Genomic DNA, 17,929 nt, shown 5'->3' with positions numbered 1-17,929 from the left:
GAATATAGACATAAATTCCCACGGCATTAAACAATTATTAAACATAGATTCCGCGAAACGGCCAGTATGGCTGGATTCAGAAGACTTGGCCGCAGTCGCTTCACATTTTAATAAAAATTTAATAATAATTTCTCAAGGCGACGAGCCTTCCGTCAATAATACCGCCGTCATTGTATTTGTTCAGCCACATCGCGAAAACGTATTCGTCCTTTTCTCACGGAGACATTGGACACCCCTGGTATATGTCCCTAACACGGAGATAAATTTTAAATTTCTTACAGTTATTAAAATTAATGACTCGAGTTCCTTAAGCGTTAGGCGCGATATTTTAACCAAGCGAATTAAAGAGTCCGATTTCACTGATAGTATGGAAAACAATAAGAACCAACAATTGCTATCTCGAGTTTCTAACAATGCAGACGTGATCAGAGAACCATTACTGAACAAACGCGCTTCAAATAAAAATTTCGCAGAATTCACCCGTGGCAATAACAATACGTCGCGAACGTTGTCTGAAAATTTGAAATATGATATCAATCCATCATTGTCTCCCGATATGATAAATAAATTAAATACGTTACTAAATGAATTTTCTCACGTTTTTTCAAAAACCAAATACGACTTGGGAGAGGTTCACCACCCTGAAATTGAACTAAAATTAAGTAATAATCAAATTATCAACCTACCAAATTTTAAATTAAGCGCCATAGAAAGAGCTGAAGTCGAAAGGCAAACTCAAGAACTTTTAAAAGCAGATATAATAGAACCATCTACAAGCGCGTACTCTAATCCAATATTTTTAGTAAGAAAAAATTTACCACAAGGGGATAAAAAAGGTAAAACCCCTCAAGAATATAGAATGGTTCTTGATTACAGAAAATTAAATTTAATATTATTACGAGAAAGCTTTCCTATGCCAATCATACAAAACGTCTATGACTGCTTGGCAGGTAACAATTACTTTTCCTTATTAGACGCATCGAGCGGTTTTTACCAATTCAAACTTTCCAAAGATTCGAGACAATACACAGCCTTTTCGACAGAAACCGGTCACTATCAATTCAAAAGATTACCAATGGGCCTTAATAACGCGCCGTCCATTTATCAGTCTGCCATGTGCAAAATCATGGGAGGCCTTAATTATAAAAACAATGTTTGCTACCTCGACGACTGTGTCATTTTTGGCAAAACATTTGATAGCTATTTACATGCAATAAAACTTACATTAGAAAGATTTTCATACTACAAACTCAAATTAAAACCATCTAAATGCGAATTCGGATACCAAGAAATTAAAGTTTTAGACAACGTAATAAATTCACAAGGTATAAAACCAACCGAACAAGGCCTAGAGTCAATAAAAAAATTTCCATCGCCTTTTAACATCAGGCAACTCCGTAGCTTTCTCGGGCTAGCTAACTATTTTCGAAAATTCATCCCAAACTTTAGTAAAATTGCAAAGGCTTTAACAGATTTAACATAAGGGATATTTAAAAGTAAGCGCGATAAAATTAATTGGACAAACGAGCACGAAAAAGCTTTTCAAGAACTCAAAAATAAATTAACTAGTGAGCCTCTTCTAGCACATTATAACGAAAACTATCAATCGATAATCGTACCAGACGCGAGTCGCGAGGGCCTTGGCGTAATTTTGCAGCAAAAAGACGATAGTGGCATAATTCGACCAGTTTCATATGCTTCCAAAAAATTAACTTCTGCTGAATCTAATTACTCAGCAACGGAACTCGAAGTTTTAGCCATACATTTTGCATTCACCCAATATCGCCAATATCTACACGGTAGACAAATAACAGTTTGGACCAACCATAAAAATTTAACGAACTTCATGAATATAAAAACGGAATCCAACGTAANATATCTACACGGTAGACAAATAACAGTTTGGACCGACCATAAAAATTTAACGAACTTCATGAATATAAAAACGGAATCCATCGTAGTTAACCGAATAAGAAATAAATTAATGGGATATGACTTTAAAATAATTTATAAAAAAGGTATTTTTAATAAGGCTGCCGACCATTTATCGCGTTACCCTTATTCAGAAACCGGAAACGGCAAAATCGAACTATTTCCATTAGATTCAATAAAACGCGAAAACGTTAATATTAACTTAGTTCAATCAATTAATATTCAAGTAGATCAGACAAATGATGAATATTTACAAAATATTATAACGGCAATTAGAAATCCCGACGCGAGCAATAATAAATGGATTAACAAGGCAAAACACTATTTTATTGATAAAAATGGCGCTTTATATTATATTATTAAATATCATAACATGACAAAAAAAGTATTAGCCTTACCTTCTAAGTACATTGAAAACATAATTACCGATAGTCATGATAGTCCCTTGAGCGCACATGTAGGTTTCACTAAAACTCTGGAAAAGATTAAAAATAGATATTTCTGGCCAAAATTTCGCAAAAATATAAAAAAATATGTGTTAAGTTGCGAAAGTTGTCAAAAGCGAAAATCGTATAAACAACCAAAACCACCTAAAGCAGGTAGATATCCATTAGATAATTGCGGGATAATGGAAGAAATTTTTTTAGATTACATTGGTCCACTTGAAAATTCGAAATCATACAAATATATACTTGTCGTAACCGATCGGCTATCTAAATTTTGCGTAGCTAGACCTTACACAAGTGCCAACGCACAGAGTACAAACAAATTTCTGTTAGACTTCATTTTAAGATTTGGACCACCCAAAATTATTAGGTCAGATAATGCTAAACATTTTACTGCTAATTGGATTTTAGAACTTTTAGATTCTCTACATATAGATAAAACATTTGGAATTCCTTATAAGCCCACTTCTCAAGGGCAAGTCTAACGGCAAAACCAAAGTCTCATTGATATGATTGCCCACTATGTCCAAGATAACAACAAATGGGCCGACTATCTGCCTTACATAGTCTTTGCATATAACACTTCAGTACATGAGGTTACTAAGTATGCTCCCCACTACTTAGTTCACGGTTATCATCCTAAAAGTATATATGACCTAGCTCTTATACCCCCAGACAACGCAAATGTGTTATCTGAACTTGATAATTTAAACCATGTCCGAAAAACTTTGCCAAAAATAATTGAACAAGCATCAAACAACACCATTTCAAAATTAAACTTTCCGAAACACGTCGCGCAATACTCTGCTGGAGACAAAGTACTAGTTAAGGTCCCCATTCGAACCAATAAATTCGACAATCGCTATGAAGGGCCCTACGAGATTGTCAAACAAACGGGTCCCTATACATATTTAATAAAAATGTATAAAAATAATATACTCAAAGACTCGCCGGTTCATGTTGACCAAATGAAACCCTACGTTTCTAGAAACTAATTTCAAATTAATTTTGACTTTTCTTTTCTCATTCTCCTCATTTTTATTGTGTTCATAATTTTCTACCACACCATGCGAATAATGTGCTATTCCACACATATAAATATATATGTGTATATACTAGGGACATGTGTATTATACGCTTGAATTTGCTACCTCATCATAACAAAATAATTNTATAATAAAAAACCCTCTATCTACGACTTCGAATCTGCCATCTCCCAACTATCGGATTTTTTACTATTAAATAACATACGGGGGGTTACCCTGCCTCCGATCGGAATGAATCGCGACAAAATACCTATTGAAATCGGAGCGCACCTCATTTACCATCATTTGCTGTGCCGGGGACTAAATGTAAGAATATGTGCGACGGACTAACTCTACCGCCACTTGTGCCATCAGTTCCATCTGCTAGAACACCGACATTTCATTAAAACCAATCATTATATTTAATTATATTTTTGTATCTTGTATTATTTAGTTATTTATTTATATAAATTTTCTCAGTCTATCAATTAATTACAAAAGCGTTCATAATCATTCTTAGAGTTTATTTTATTACTACACAGTTTACCATATTCAATTTAAATGTCAGCCGTTTAACATCTAACTTCCATAGTTCGCCAAACATCTTGTTTATACCCGGATGACCATTCCCGGATGATTTTATTTTTCCCAGACGTATTTTCCTGGATGATTTTATATTTTTTCCCGGACGACCATTCCCGGATGATTTTATTTTTCCCAGACGTATTTTCCTGGATGATATTATATTTTTTCCCGGAGACCATTCCCGGATGATTTTATTTTTCCCAGACGTATATTCCTGGATGATTTTATTTTTGTTTTTCTCCCGGATGATTTTATTTTTCCCAGACGTATTATCCTGGATGATTTTATATTTTTTCCCNTTTTCCTGGATGATTTAATTTTTTTTTTCCTGGATGACCATTCCCGGATGATTTTATTTTTCCCAGATGCTTTTCCTGGACGTTTTTATTTATTCACAGGACACCATTCTTTCGATCTTAACACCGCGCAACCTTGCTGATGCAGCGTAATGGCCAACGAAGCATTTTAATAGGCAGCGCACTGAGAATTAATATTGATTCCTGATTCCTGACCTCTAATGTACAACATTATGAGTGTATTTATTATTACACCTTGATTTGTCATAAATATATTATTATTATTATTTTTTTTTTCTCGTTTTTCATTTATACATGGCAACTATTGGTATTTTATCTTTAAATCGCAAATTAATTATTAACACGCACGTTACGGATTTTCCATCAACTTATGGTATGACTTGTGAACTTATATATTTAATTTTAAATCTACGATAATCCAATATTTTATAATTTATAAAAATCTAATTATTTTCATTTAAGTTTTTATAAATAATAATTGATTTTATCTCACGCACAGTCGCCCACAGTAAACATAGTAGCATAAATATAAAAAAACAAAAAAAAAACCTATTAAGAGATCCGCCTACGTTTACACCGTTTAGCTCTCATTCATACATTTGCTTATTCCATATAATTCATAGCGAGTACATTAAATAAATCACGAACAATTGGTACGCTTATTAAAGCATTTTTCTATTTTGTATGGTATATTGTAGTGATGCGTACACATATATATTATTAATAAATGAGTTAGTTTCAGGCGTCAATAAAGGAAACAATCTCGACAAATTAAACAGCTGTCTTCACAGCTACCTTAATAACATATATATTTTTTTTTATTGTATGAAAACTTTGAACTAAGAAACATAAGCGCAAGTCTGCAACTTCAAGAACTCGCTATTGTAAATTTTTTTTTTTATTGCGCGTATATTAACTGGATCTGACTTTTACGAATGAGATGACATTTTTTTTTTTTCTCTCTCCTCTTAAATCAATTGTCCATTTTACATTAAACATTCGCTTATGCATGATTAACGTAACTAAGACACCTATGTAAATGTAAGCTTGGTTTTTTGACAACGTTTTGACTACTTACATTAGATTAAAGTAACTCAAATACATTTTAAATGTTAACTAAATTAATTATCAACTTTATACCTATATTATTAGTGTTATTATTACTATTATTATTATTCTTTTTATATTCATGCATAAGGTTAATTTTACAATGTCGACTTTTACCCTGATAATTTTTAAATGCAATTAAACGTTGTCCATCTTACACAAACCACGTGAACAAAATGTTGCCAAACTTTGGTGCCCCGAGGCTTATCAAGAAGCCGACGACAGGGCAGAGCTTCTCATAGGAACCACTTGGTAGCCGACTATTGAAAGCTCCACCGAAGGAAGCTCCTCAAAGGCTCAAGAGCCTACGAACCTAGGAGTGTGGTCATCGAAAACAACAAGTGGTTTTGTGCTATGATGACACTGTACCTCCTTGATCAACCAATAATATTACCTTTATTTTCAGGATTTATGTACTTTTATCAACAATTCCCTTTTCACTGTATTGTTTTTCTTTTAAAAGATTCAGAGACGAATCTTACCGGGGGAGGGCGAACTGTAACGTACACATTATTCGTCCTTCACCAACATTAACATTTCAATACCACACTAGTGCCTGATCAGCACAAACGTCCCTATGACCTACTACAGATATGCGGCACGCGCGGGTGTAAACAAAACCGATGATATTCTTTTTCATTAAAGCAAATATATAACGACAGGCAGTCGACATTTTACCACGCTCGCGGCAACTCATTATTTATTGCAGATTATATTTTTATTACTACAACTTAATTCCGACAATATTATTTTCTACTATTAATTTAACTATTATTATTTATTTATTTACAATCGGATTTGTGTACGTTCGCCGCTGTCGCTCACCTAATTTGGATGCCACAACATCTCTAGAGATCCAGTCAGGTTATATTTAAATATACTATTAAATAGAAATAAATGTTTGTTATCGTTGTTAGTTAAGAGTCTATATTTATTGGTCACGAAACCGCTAACCGCCCTTCTAGTGGGATATAAATTATATAGGGCCAGCGTTGCCCCGTTAAGGTACAGCTTAGCCAACTGTTAGGATCCTAGCGGGAAAGCACGTTGCAATATCATAGTAAAATACCTCAGATATGTACAAGCGTATTTTAAAATATACAATTAAATACGAATAATCTTAATGCGAACAATGTTCTTGTCAGTCTTTCATTATTGTTTCAAAATTTGAAAGCAGTTGATAATCGGATTTATTTTTAACACGCTTATATTAGTTTCACTTGTATGTGTGTTGTGTGTAACTCTCAACACACCACGTGTTATCTCGCGTATCCCGTCGTCTATTGGGGAAACCTCCAAAAAAATTACAAATTTAAAAATCGCTAATTTTCAAATTTTTTTCAATTTTTTTTACTAAAAACTGCCGTAACTTTTTCAAAAATGAACATATCAGTATAATTGTTTTTCTTTATAGACGCTTGATGTCTTTACCTATCATTTGGTATATTTTTTTTGTAAATTTGACCCTTTACCTGCCCACAGGGGGGGATTTAAAATGACAACTTTTTCACAAAAAATTTACTTTTTCAACTTAACTTTTTAAAATGTTCCGGAAGATCTGTCACTTTTATATATATCTTAAATTAAAGCTAATGTAATATACTTTAATATGAAAAAAAAAAAAATTTGACCTCTGCACTTGTCTTCACGATGAAAATGGCTAACCGAATGCTATAACTTATTGAAAAGTGTATGGATCAACATAATTTTTTTATGAGAAATAATATTTTTTAATAATCCCTTTTTCATTCNTTTATGACGATATTAGCAAGCATATAGCCTTTATTATCAATGGTAACAAGACACATTGTTGTGAGTTTATAAACACATTAACTGGCAATACAGAAATTATAACCATTTCTAGTGATAATTGATAATAAACACTCCGTGACTGTAACAGCGATGTCATAAAAAACTAAAAAGTGAAAAATAAATATAGTTTAAAAAAACTGAAAAACACGCTTTTAAAGCATATCGAACTAAAAAGTTAAAAATAAGCTTAAAACAATAATGAACGAATAATACTAGTATCATCGTGAAAAAAATCGTGAGGGGTTGTGCCATATTTTTCGTATATTGAGCGACCGACGCTGTTTTTCACAATAATAGTATTATTTTTCGTTCATTATTGTTTTAAGCTTAATTTTAACTTTTTAATTTGATAAGCTTTAAAAGCGTGTTTTTAATAAGTTTTTTTAAACTATATTTTTTTACATTAAGTTTAGATCAACACTTACATTTTAATACGCTGCTTTAATAAAATTACAGAAAATCACTATGCATTGAAGCGTTTTTTATAAAAAAACGCTTCAATGCACATCTGTAAATAGTGTTTAATTTAAAAAATTGTTGGATTATTACAAAAGCTACATGATCTCCTATTTCCTTATTTATATCCAGATTACAAGTTTCATAAGATTTGTAAGTGCAATATATAAATATATAAAAGGAAATGGTTTTATTTAAAAAAAATGTTTGTCGAATGAAAGAGGTATATAAATAGTATTTATTATAAACAAATTTTATTGACCCATATATTTGTCAAAATTTAAAGCATTATAAAATTAATAATATAAAAAAGAATTTTTTTACAAAAATCATATTTTTTTATGAACTTTGATGTTAGTTTTCACGATGAAAATAAACTAAAGTCTGATTTTTTTCATTTAAATATTAAAGTATATTACATTAGCTTTAATTTAAGATATATATAAAAGTGTCAGACTTTCTGGAACACATGTTACATTATAATTGTTATTATTTTGACTCTTTCTGACAACACTTATCTGCGTGATCGAACTTGGACTTAGAACACTCAGTTCATCACATAGCATCGAAGCTAAAATATCATGTCTATTATTATTATTGTTCCTTTTAAAATAACGATCTTTAAAATATCATTCCTATTAGATATTGTTTCATGATAAACTATTCCGTATAATTTAATTCCTGATAAGTGTTTTCCAGATTTGTATAGTCCTCCAATAAGAATAGTGATTTTTGAATATTCAAAGTAGTGTACACTCAAAACACTGAATATTTCTAAATAATAGCATAAATAAGAACATTTAAAGTAATATCATTTTGTGGCTATGAATCATCATAACAGTGGTGACAACCGTATTTTAAATTCTTCTTGATGCACGTTGTTTTTATGGTGTTATCTTTTTTTTTGTTAGTAGTATTATAACAGATATAATAAAATTATTTGTGGTATTATCTTTTAAGTAGATTTTCCCCGCCAACAATATTATTAACAGTATTATACTTCACGTACATATTCTTTAATTATTTTTATCATACAGTGATAATCATAAATGTTATTATGGTAATAAATTTTGTAATTTTGAAATTACTATTATGTATTCGTTTTATAATTTATTTGTGTCATGTAGAAATATCTTAATGGTTTAAACTTGTAAATTATAATAGACAAAGAAATCCTACCAAAATGTTTTGAAAATCATAGCAAATATTTACTGATCAAATAAATGTTGTGCTTTTAATTTAGTAAGTTCCTAAAATACTTCATACTATGCAAGTTTTAAATATGATTAGTAAAATAAGTTGTTATAATTAGTTATTCGAACTTTTATCAGTTATTTTTACTAATTTTGCTGTTTAAATCATTGAAAAGTTTTATTATTTCGAATGATATTAATGTACAAACATAAAGTGAGTCGAGTAAATAATTGGACATTGTATAGAAAAAATAATTTGCCTATTGAATTGCTGTCATCTTATAAACTTTTAAATATGATTTAATCACTCGTTCAACATTTTCTAATGGTGTTGCTCATACTTTAAGGACTATAAGATGATGATGTTTCAAGAGACAAATTAATTGTCTAGACAGTTTGAATATTTACTTAATTCGCTGTGGTTACCTAATACAATACAATTTATAGTTTTCACTGAATCCTTGTTTTAATTTTCTTAACTATTTATTTTTAAAAGTTAAAATATTGAAAAATTAATTAAATTTTTCATGAGAGTTGTATTTTAAAAATATTGCAAAATAAAACAACTAGTAAAACCAATTGCACCCAAAAAAATGTAATATTTTACAAATACCAAATTAATAGAAAATAGAAATTATGAATATTTAAAACATTGAAAATGAGCCACTTGACTAAAAATTAGTTTACTTTTATGGTAAAATTTAATGTTTATATTTAATAATAATTTATTTATATAGTTTAAATGATGTAAAATTAGTTCCTTAACTAAATAATCAATATTTATAGAAATAATCTTTTTTGAATCAATCAATAAAAAAGTTCTAAACAAGTCTTTAATCATTGTAGTTAAATAATTAACATTAAATTAGGGTTATGAACAGAAATAATTTTGGTTTTTTAAACTTTTTGCTATGTCTAGTAAGTCAGTTTGATCTGTATCCAATTTTTTTTAAGAACTTATGAGATTAATATTTGTAGAAATTGAATGTATTATCTTTATTAATGGTTAAGGTTTTACTTAATCAAACCTAAAGTTTCAGTTTGATTTTAAGTTTAATTAAGATTTCAAAGTCGATCTTATAACAATTTTGGTTTTTGTAATCATTCTATTAAAATTTACTAAAAAACAACCAATCAAATAAACCTAGCACAGAGAGGTCATGGCACAGTAGTGACGTTGCATAGTTGGATCAAGTATAATGATATCTGACAGTGATTAAAATCACTATAAAAAAAAAAACACTTCGGTGCAAATCTTTAGATAGTGTTTAATTTTAAAAAATTGGTGGATTATTCCAAAAGCTACATGATCTGCTAGTTCCTTATTAATATCCTGATTAAGATAAAGTATGTTGAATGAAATTTGAATGAAAAAAAAAATTCTTTTTTATATTATTAATTTTATAATGCTTTAAATTTTGACAAATATATGGGTCAATAAAATTTGTTTATAATAAATACTATTTATATACCTCTTTCATTCGACAAACATTTTTTTTAAATAAAACCATTTCCTTTTATATATTTATATATTGCACTTACAAATCTTATGAAACTTGTAATCTGGATATAAATAAGGAAATAGGAGATCATGTAGCTTTTGTAATAATCCAACAATTTTTTAAATTAAACACTATTTACAGATGTGCATTGAAGCGTTTTTTTATAAAAAACGCTTCAATGCATAGTGATTTTCTGTAATTTTATTAAAGCAGCGTATTAAAATGTAAGTGTTGATCTAAACTTAATGTAAAAAAATATAGTTTAAAAAAACTTATTAAAAACACGCTTTTAAAGCTTATCAAATTAAAAAGTTAAAATTAAGCTTAAAACAATAATGAACGAAAAATAATACTATTATTGTGAAAAACAGCGTCGGTCGCTCAATATACGAAAAATATGGCACAACCCCTCACGATTTTTTTCACAATGATACTAGTATTATTCGTTCATTATTGTTTTAAGCTTATTTTTAACTTTTTAGTTCGATATGCTTTAAAAGCGTGTTTTTCAGTTTTTTTAAACTATATTTATTTTTCACTTTTTAGTTTTTTATGACATCGCTGTTACAGTCACGGAGTGTTTATTATCAATTATCACTAGAAATGGTTATAATTTCTGTATTGCCAGTTAATGTGTTTATAAACTCACAACAATGTGTCTTGTTACCATTGATAATAAAGGCTATATGCTTGCTAATATCGTCATAAAAAACCAATTAGCTACCTGTATTTGTAATCTCTTATGTATTATACATGTATATTAATTCAAAAAAACTCAGCACAGGAGGGTCGCGGCACAGTGGTGACGTTGCATAGTTGGATCAAGTATAATGATATCTGACAGTGATTAAATTCACAATAATAGTATTATTTTTCGTTCATTATTGTTTTAAGCTTAATTTTAACTTTTTAATTTGATAAGCTTTAAAAGCGTGTTTTTAATAAGTTTTTTTAAACTATATTTTTTTACATTAAGTTTAGATCAACACTTACATTTTAATACGCTGCTTTAATAAAATTACAGAAAATCACTATGCATTGAAGCGTTTTTTATAAAAAAACGCTTCAATGCACATCTGTAGATAGTGTTTAATTTTAAAAAATTGGTGGATTATTCCAAAAGCTACATGATCTGCTAGTTCCTTATTAATATCCTGATTAAGATAAAGTATGTTGAATGAAAAAGGGATTATTAAAAAATATTAAACCATTCGGTTAGCCATTTTCACCGTGAAGACAAGTCCAGAGGTCAAATTTTTTTTTTTTTCATATTAAAGTATATTACATTAGCTTTAATTTAAGATATATATAAAAGTGTCAGACTTTCATTTTTTAAATTTTTTAAAAAGAAATCGGTTCTCTGAGAGCTGAAAAAAAGTGGGAACAGGCAAAAAAAAAAAAAAAAAATGAACACATCTTAGTAAAACCAATACCTACTCAGCTTCGCATCGAAGCTAAAAAATGATATTAATGAACTAATTTACTAGATATAAAAAAAATTGGTCAAAAACAGAGATTATTTTAGCTCATAACCTTTCATTAAGTTATATATTATCATAGTATTGATATAACATTGTTAAGTATTTAATATACATGCACGAATTGATATAAAATAATAAATACCTTTATTAAATGATTTAAAAATTAAAAAAAATAAGTTTTTCAATTTCCTAAATGTTATATATGCCTTCATAAAATATTGCCATTCAATTATTTATTTTATGTTCTACTTGTGTTATTTTTAAACTGTTGTGTTGTGATATAATCCATGATTGTGACTTGTGAAGTTAAATAAATACATTAAAAATTAAGATGATGAAAATTTAGATTGAATAATAAAAAAAAAGATAAGTATATTATCTTGTTTTAATAATCATTTGCATAGGGTTATTTATGTGAGTAAATTTTTCTAAATTTATTTTATAGTATTTTCATATTTTTGTAAAAAATATTGTTTTTGTTTTAGGTAAAACTGGATGATAGTTGTATAAATAAACTATAACAATGACATTGAATGAAATTTCTGATCACGAACTTAAAATGAGATTAGCTAACTTTGGGGTTTTTAATCCAATTACAAATTCAACTAGAAATATATTAATAAAAAAGCTATTAAATTTAGAAAAAACATCTAAGTACAAACAAATTCAATCAACTTCAGTTGAATATATGGTAATTATATTCATATGAAATTTTTTTAAACTAAATCTTAACAAAACAAAATTATGATTTTCTCAAAAAAGAAAAATTGATAAAAAAAAACCTGTGGCATAGTTGGGGGGTCCAGTTTAAATTTAATTTGACAGTGATTAAAATCATTTCCTTAATTATAACTAAATTAGTAATTCTTAGAGTCAAAAATGTAATATATATTTTTTTAATTAGATATTATATAATTTTTATAATTAATTGTTTTCAAATTATTATTGATTTTGAATTTTAATATATTAAAAGTAATAATTTTTAACCTATTTTATTTTGTGAAAGTTTATAATATTAAAAAAAAAAAAATGAATTTATTGCCATAACTTTTAGCTCAACTTGCATGTTTGAAATTGACATCATTAAATAGTAAAAATGGTATTGTTAATACCATTGTTAATGGTATTGTTGCATGGATAAAGCTTGTGTGATGGAATCCTTGATATTTATTGAAGTTAATGAATCTAAATGAGATAAAAAAAAAATGCAAAATATTAAGGCCATAGTTGAATTTGAACTTGGTACCCTAACAGTGAAAGATACAAGTGTTACCGATTCAAGAACTGTTTGTTGTTTTTGTCGATCAATTAAATTGGCAAATTAAGAATATTCAAATTTTAAAGTTACTTTTTCGACTTTAAAAAAACAAAAAAAATTTAAATAAATTTAACTTCTTATATCTTATGAACTGTATTCTATGTCAATTAAATTACATAATATTCATGAAATTCAGTGTATACCCCTTGTAAGATATTTTAAAATAAAATAAAATACAAAACACAAAACAGCATATTTTTGAATACGGTAGCCATTTTCATGAAGAAGAAAATCTATTTTTTGAATTTTTTTTTTTCATAGTAAAGTATATAATATAAGCTTTATTGAATATTAAATAGAAGTGTCAATATTTCATGAACATTTTCAAAAATTACTTTGAAAAAGCTTAACTTGTGTGAAGAAATTGTTTTTTTTAATACCCCCTGCGGTTAGGTTTAGAGTTAGATTTTCAAAAAAATTATATATAATGAAAGGGAAATATCTAAGGTTTCAGTATAAAAAAAAATTATGTTGAAATGATTATTTTTGAAAAAGTCATGGTAGTTTTAAGAAAAAAAATTTCAAAAATTACTGATTTATAAAATTGTAATTTTTTTGGAGGTTTCCTCCATCTACGGGGATCGTGGGAAATTTTTTCAATTTTTGAGGGTAATGTCTTCGACTAGATATGATTTGTGATCTTTTGACGTATCGTTGAGAAAAATCGGTTCAGTAAAAGCTGAGAAAAAGTAGCAACAGACACAATAAAAAAACACATCATGGTATAATTAATACCCTCTCAGCTTTGCATCGAAACTCAAAAATAATTATTCAAGTTCATTAAATTTTAACTATTTAAAATGATTAAATAAAAAAGGAAAAAATGCAATCAATTAATTCATAATAAATATAATTATAAAAACAACACACAAAAACTCCAAAAAAAACTACATGATTTACATAAAAAGAATTTTGTTTTTTAGTTACGATGCAAAGCTGAGAAAGTATTAATTTTACCATGATATGTTTTTTTTGTGTCTGTTGCTACTTTTTCTCTGCTCTCACTGGACCGATTTTGATAAACAATATGTCAAAAGATCACAAATCGTATCTAGTTGAAGACATTACCCTTAAAATTGAAAAAATTTCACTCGTTCCCCGTAAATGGAGGAAATTTCCAAAAAAATTACAGTTTTTAAAATTGATAAATTTTGTTATTTTTTTTATATTCAAACCTTAGATATTTTCCTTTTATTTGATATCATTTTTTTGAAAATTTAACACTTAACCTGTTCACTGGGGAGATTTAAAATTTTTATGAAAATTAACTTTTGAAAATGTTCCGGAAATACTGCATTCTTTTAAGATATATCAAATTAAAGCTTATGTCATGTACTATAAAATGAAAAAAATTGTCCCGAGGAATTATCTTCTATGTGAAAATAGCTGCCGTAGTTGGGTTATGTATGTATCACCACAAATATTTTTTTACTAAATACATTATGTATATCTCTTTTAATCAACATACTTTTTTTTTTAATCGGACAATTTTCCCTTATACAAGGGGCATTCAAAACTTGAAACATACGTATAAAAATTAAAACTTTTTCAACTTAATTTTTGAAAATATTACGAAAATACTGCGTCCTTTAAACATGTCAAATTAAAGCTTACATTACTTCAATATGAAGTATATTAATATAATATAAATTTCGAACTTTATTTTTTTTTCATGATCAAAACAGGCATTAATGTTAATAAAAAAATACAAATTTTGTAAAAACATTCTTTTTTATATTTTTTATTTTATAATTCTATAAAATTCTTAAAAAATGTATGGATCAATACAAATTTTTTATGAGAAATACTATTTATATATCTCTTATATTCGACATACTTTTTTTTTAAATTTTCCTTTATACAGAGGTAGTTCAAAACTTAAAATGCGTACAGAAAGTAGAACTTTTTCAACTTATTTTTAATTAAAATATATTTTTTGATTATTCATACGTAACCTAATAATCATACATAAATATTTGTTATATTAATTAGAAGGATTTTGTTAATATTTAGGCCATATGTGTAACTCTAATTACAGATTTGAAATCTGTGCATTAATGGGTTTAGAAAAGTATATTTTGGTTTTGGATGAAAATTTCTTATAGACCAGTTAATTTATTTATAAATAACAATTTTTTTTTAAGTATTGCATGAAAACCTTCAACTTTTATATATGTTTGCCATAAAATTAATAACTACTTTATAATTTTTTATAGTTTCACCGTAAAAATTACAATACTAAATTATTAAATGTCAATTTCATACTATATTTAATTGCTATATAAATATTTATTCATATATTACACTTATAAATCATAAAACTTGGAATTAGGATATAAATAAGGAAATAGGAGATTATGTAGCTTTTGGAATAATCCAACAATTTCTTTAAATTAAACACTATCTACCGATTTGCATCGAAGTCTTTTTTATGATAGTGATTTTAATCACTGTCAGATATCATTATAATTGACTCAACTATGACACGTCACCACTGTGTTGCGACCCCTATGTGCTGGGTTTTTTTTTAATTTTAATTGTAGGAGATCTACTTTATTTAATGAGGTATTTTTTAGTTTTCTATAATAGTAAAAAAAAAATATGTCACAATTTATGTGAAGTTTGTTCTACTGTAAAGTATTAAAAATTAATTAACCTTTTCTTTACCTTATTTTAAAAATTATCTACTAACTCAAACAATATTAATACATATTTCCAGGAAATTATGTCTGATGAGAATCTTAGAATCAGACTTTCCAAATTTGGTATTACATGTCCAATTACAGATTCTACAAGAAGTGTATTGAAAAATAAACTGTATAATTTAGAAACAGAACTGCAAGAGAGATATACCAATCATGAATATGAATTAATGGTTATTAATTTATTTAAAAAAAAATTGATATTTATTTTATTATTAAATATTTTTAACATAGAAAGAAAATATTACCAGGGAATGGATTTATTTGTAATTAAAACTTCTCGGTGAATAATAATAATTAATATTTGGTAAGGTATAAATACGTTTTATAAATTTTTGGCTTGGTGGTATTAATTTTATTTTACATATTTGGGTAAAAATTGATATTTTTACGTATTTTTTTAATTATTATACAATTAACACATATTTTGGTAATATGGCATTATTTGTCTTATTATTTGGGTTTTTTTTTGATATAAATTGGCAAAATCGTTTCTCTTCATAGAATAAAATGTTATCTTAATAACGTTCACAACTATATCAGTCTGTAGCACATAAAACACCTTACATTTTAAACTTGTTGCCGAATAAACTGTTTCATTTACATAATTTTTATATTTTATTATACTGAAAAGACTTTCTAAATGAAATGTTCAAAAATTGTTGGAAAATTCTACTTTGTACATGTTGTGAATAATAGGTATCAATAGGTTGACATGTTCAAATGAGTCAACATATTTCTACTGTTAAACATCAACAAAATAAAAAATGCATTTAAACATGGTTTATTTTATTGTGTCTTCTTCATTATCTGATGAAAACTAATCAAAATTTAATAATTATTTATGTCGAAATCTTGTTTTTGCGGATATTTCTTTTTTTGAAACAAAAAGTCCTGCTTTTAAGAATTTATTAGAACACTATATCGATATAAGAATTCCAGAAATTACAATAATTAAGTTATTTCAGTGTAATTTATAACAAAACATTAATTTTTTCTTAATCAATATTAATATTGATTAGACAAAATAATCAGAATAAAAAAATTAATAGTTAATTTTATTTCTATAGAAATAGCTAATATGAAATGTGCTCGAATTGCGTTAGTTGACAAAGAATCATCATTAAGCCAATAATAGAATATTTTACAACTAACCATCAAAACTTTCATTTTTTTAATTTAAGAGTATTTGGTTTTGCATTGTTTTAATATTAATTAATCAATCAAAATTATAACATTTTTAATTTATAATATTATTTAATTGATCAATTATATAAATAACAACTTATTTTTATTTAAAGAGACATTTTTTTTTTTTGTTTTTTAAAGATTATAAGATATTAAATTGAAATAAATTAATACAGTTTGGTTATTTTTTTACATATAATCTGAATACATATATTTGTTGGTTTTTCTATTAAATTAAAATCCATTCCTTGATTATTAAAATATTGTTAATAGATTTCAATAACTTCTATTTTTATTATTATTTAGGATACATCATCAAATGATATGAATGAATATGAAATACAAAATAGACTGTTGGAAGATGGTAGTAATTTACCCAAAAAAAGAAGACATAACTAATATTTTAGGAAAGAAATAATTGTTTTTAAAAAATAATTTTCTTTAACTATGTTATTTACATTTTTATTTTATTAAAAATTGTTATTAAATAAACAAATTTTTATGTTAGTATTGTATTTGTATTAATGTTCAATATATAAAACTTATTTGTTATTTTCTCTTTTATTGTCTAAAAAGTTAATATCTTTTATGAATATGTTACTGATACAAATAAATGGTAAGACTTTATATTTAATATTGTTTATTTATTTATTTAATGTTTTAATAAAAACAATTTTATAATTATTAAAACCTACTCTTAAAAACATAGTTTGCTATTGATTATAATAGAGCCAATTTAATATATTTGATGATGTTATATATTCAATGAGAGTTAAATTTTGAATTTCTAAACCTATAAAAAAGTTTTAGTAACAATGTTTAAAAATTAAATTAAATAGTTATATAATAGTTTAATTATAATAAA

General features: G+C 26.7%; 2 protein-coding genes across 4 annotated transcripts in view; both read left to right on the top strand.

Annotated features, from left to right (window-relative positions):
* The window catches only part of LOC126900060 (Fanconi anemia group M protein), a 46,804-nt gene that overhangs the window by 3,228 nt on the left and 25,647 nt on the right, over positions 1–17,929 (top strand). The window contains exon 1 of one of the 3 annotated variants that reach the window (XM_050675492.1): positions 4,643–6,276. The exons of 1 other annotated variant lie outside the window; for it this stretch is intronic. The gene's annotated coding sequence lies outside the window, so the exon portion shown is untranslated. Of the gene's footprint in view, positions 1–4,642; positions 6,277–8,602; positions 8,741–17,929 lie in introns of those variants that run through there. One more of the 3 variants, XM_050675489.1, reaches the window with a different exon arrangement.
* On the top strand, positions 8,738–17,698 carry LOC126900061 (uncharacterized). Its single transcript, XM_050675493.1, has 4 exons — positions 8,738–8,922; positions 12,342–12,547; positions 15,894–16,049; positions 17,371–17,698. The coding sequence occupies exons 2-4, from the start codon at positions 12,380–12,382 to the stop codon at positions 17,461–17,463; spliced, it is 417 nt and encodes a 138-aa protein (XP_050531450.1). The 5' UTR covers positions 8,738–8,922; positions 12,342–12,379; the 3' UTR covers positions 17,464–17,698.

This window comes from Daktulosphaira vitifoliae, unplaced genomic scaffold, assembly GCF_025091365.1.
Source record: "Daktulosphaira vitifoliae isolate Bord-2020 unplaced genomic scaffold, ASM2509136v1 Scaffold_2, whole genome shotgun sequence".
NCBI lineage: Eukaryota > Metazoa > Arthropoda > Insecta > Hemiptera > Phylloxeridae > Daktulosphaira > Daktulosphaira vitifoliae.
This window is presented reverse-complemented; position numbering and strand designations above follow the sequence as displayed.

Bases quoted from the DNA above. Each gene is read 5' to 3' on its own strand.
- LOC126900061 (XM_050675493.1), top strand. From the start codon at position 12,380: ATGACATTGAATGAAATTTCTGATCACGAACTTAAAATGAGATTAGCT. The intron at 12,548-15,893 runs GTAATTATATTC...ACATATTTCCAG, and splicing joins CAACTTCAGTTGAATATATG to GAAATTATGTCTGATGAGAA. The intron at 16,050-17,370 runs GTTATTAATTTA...ATTATTATTTAG, and splicing joins ATCATGAATATGAATTAATG to GATACATCATCAAATGATAT.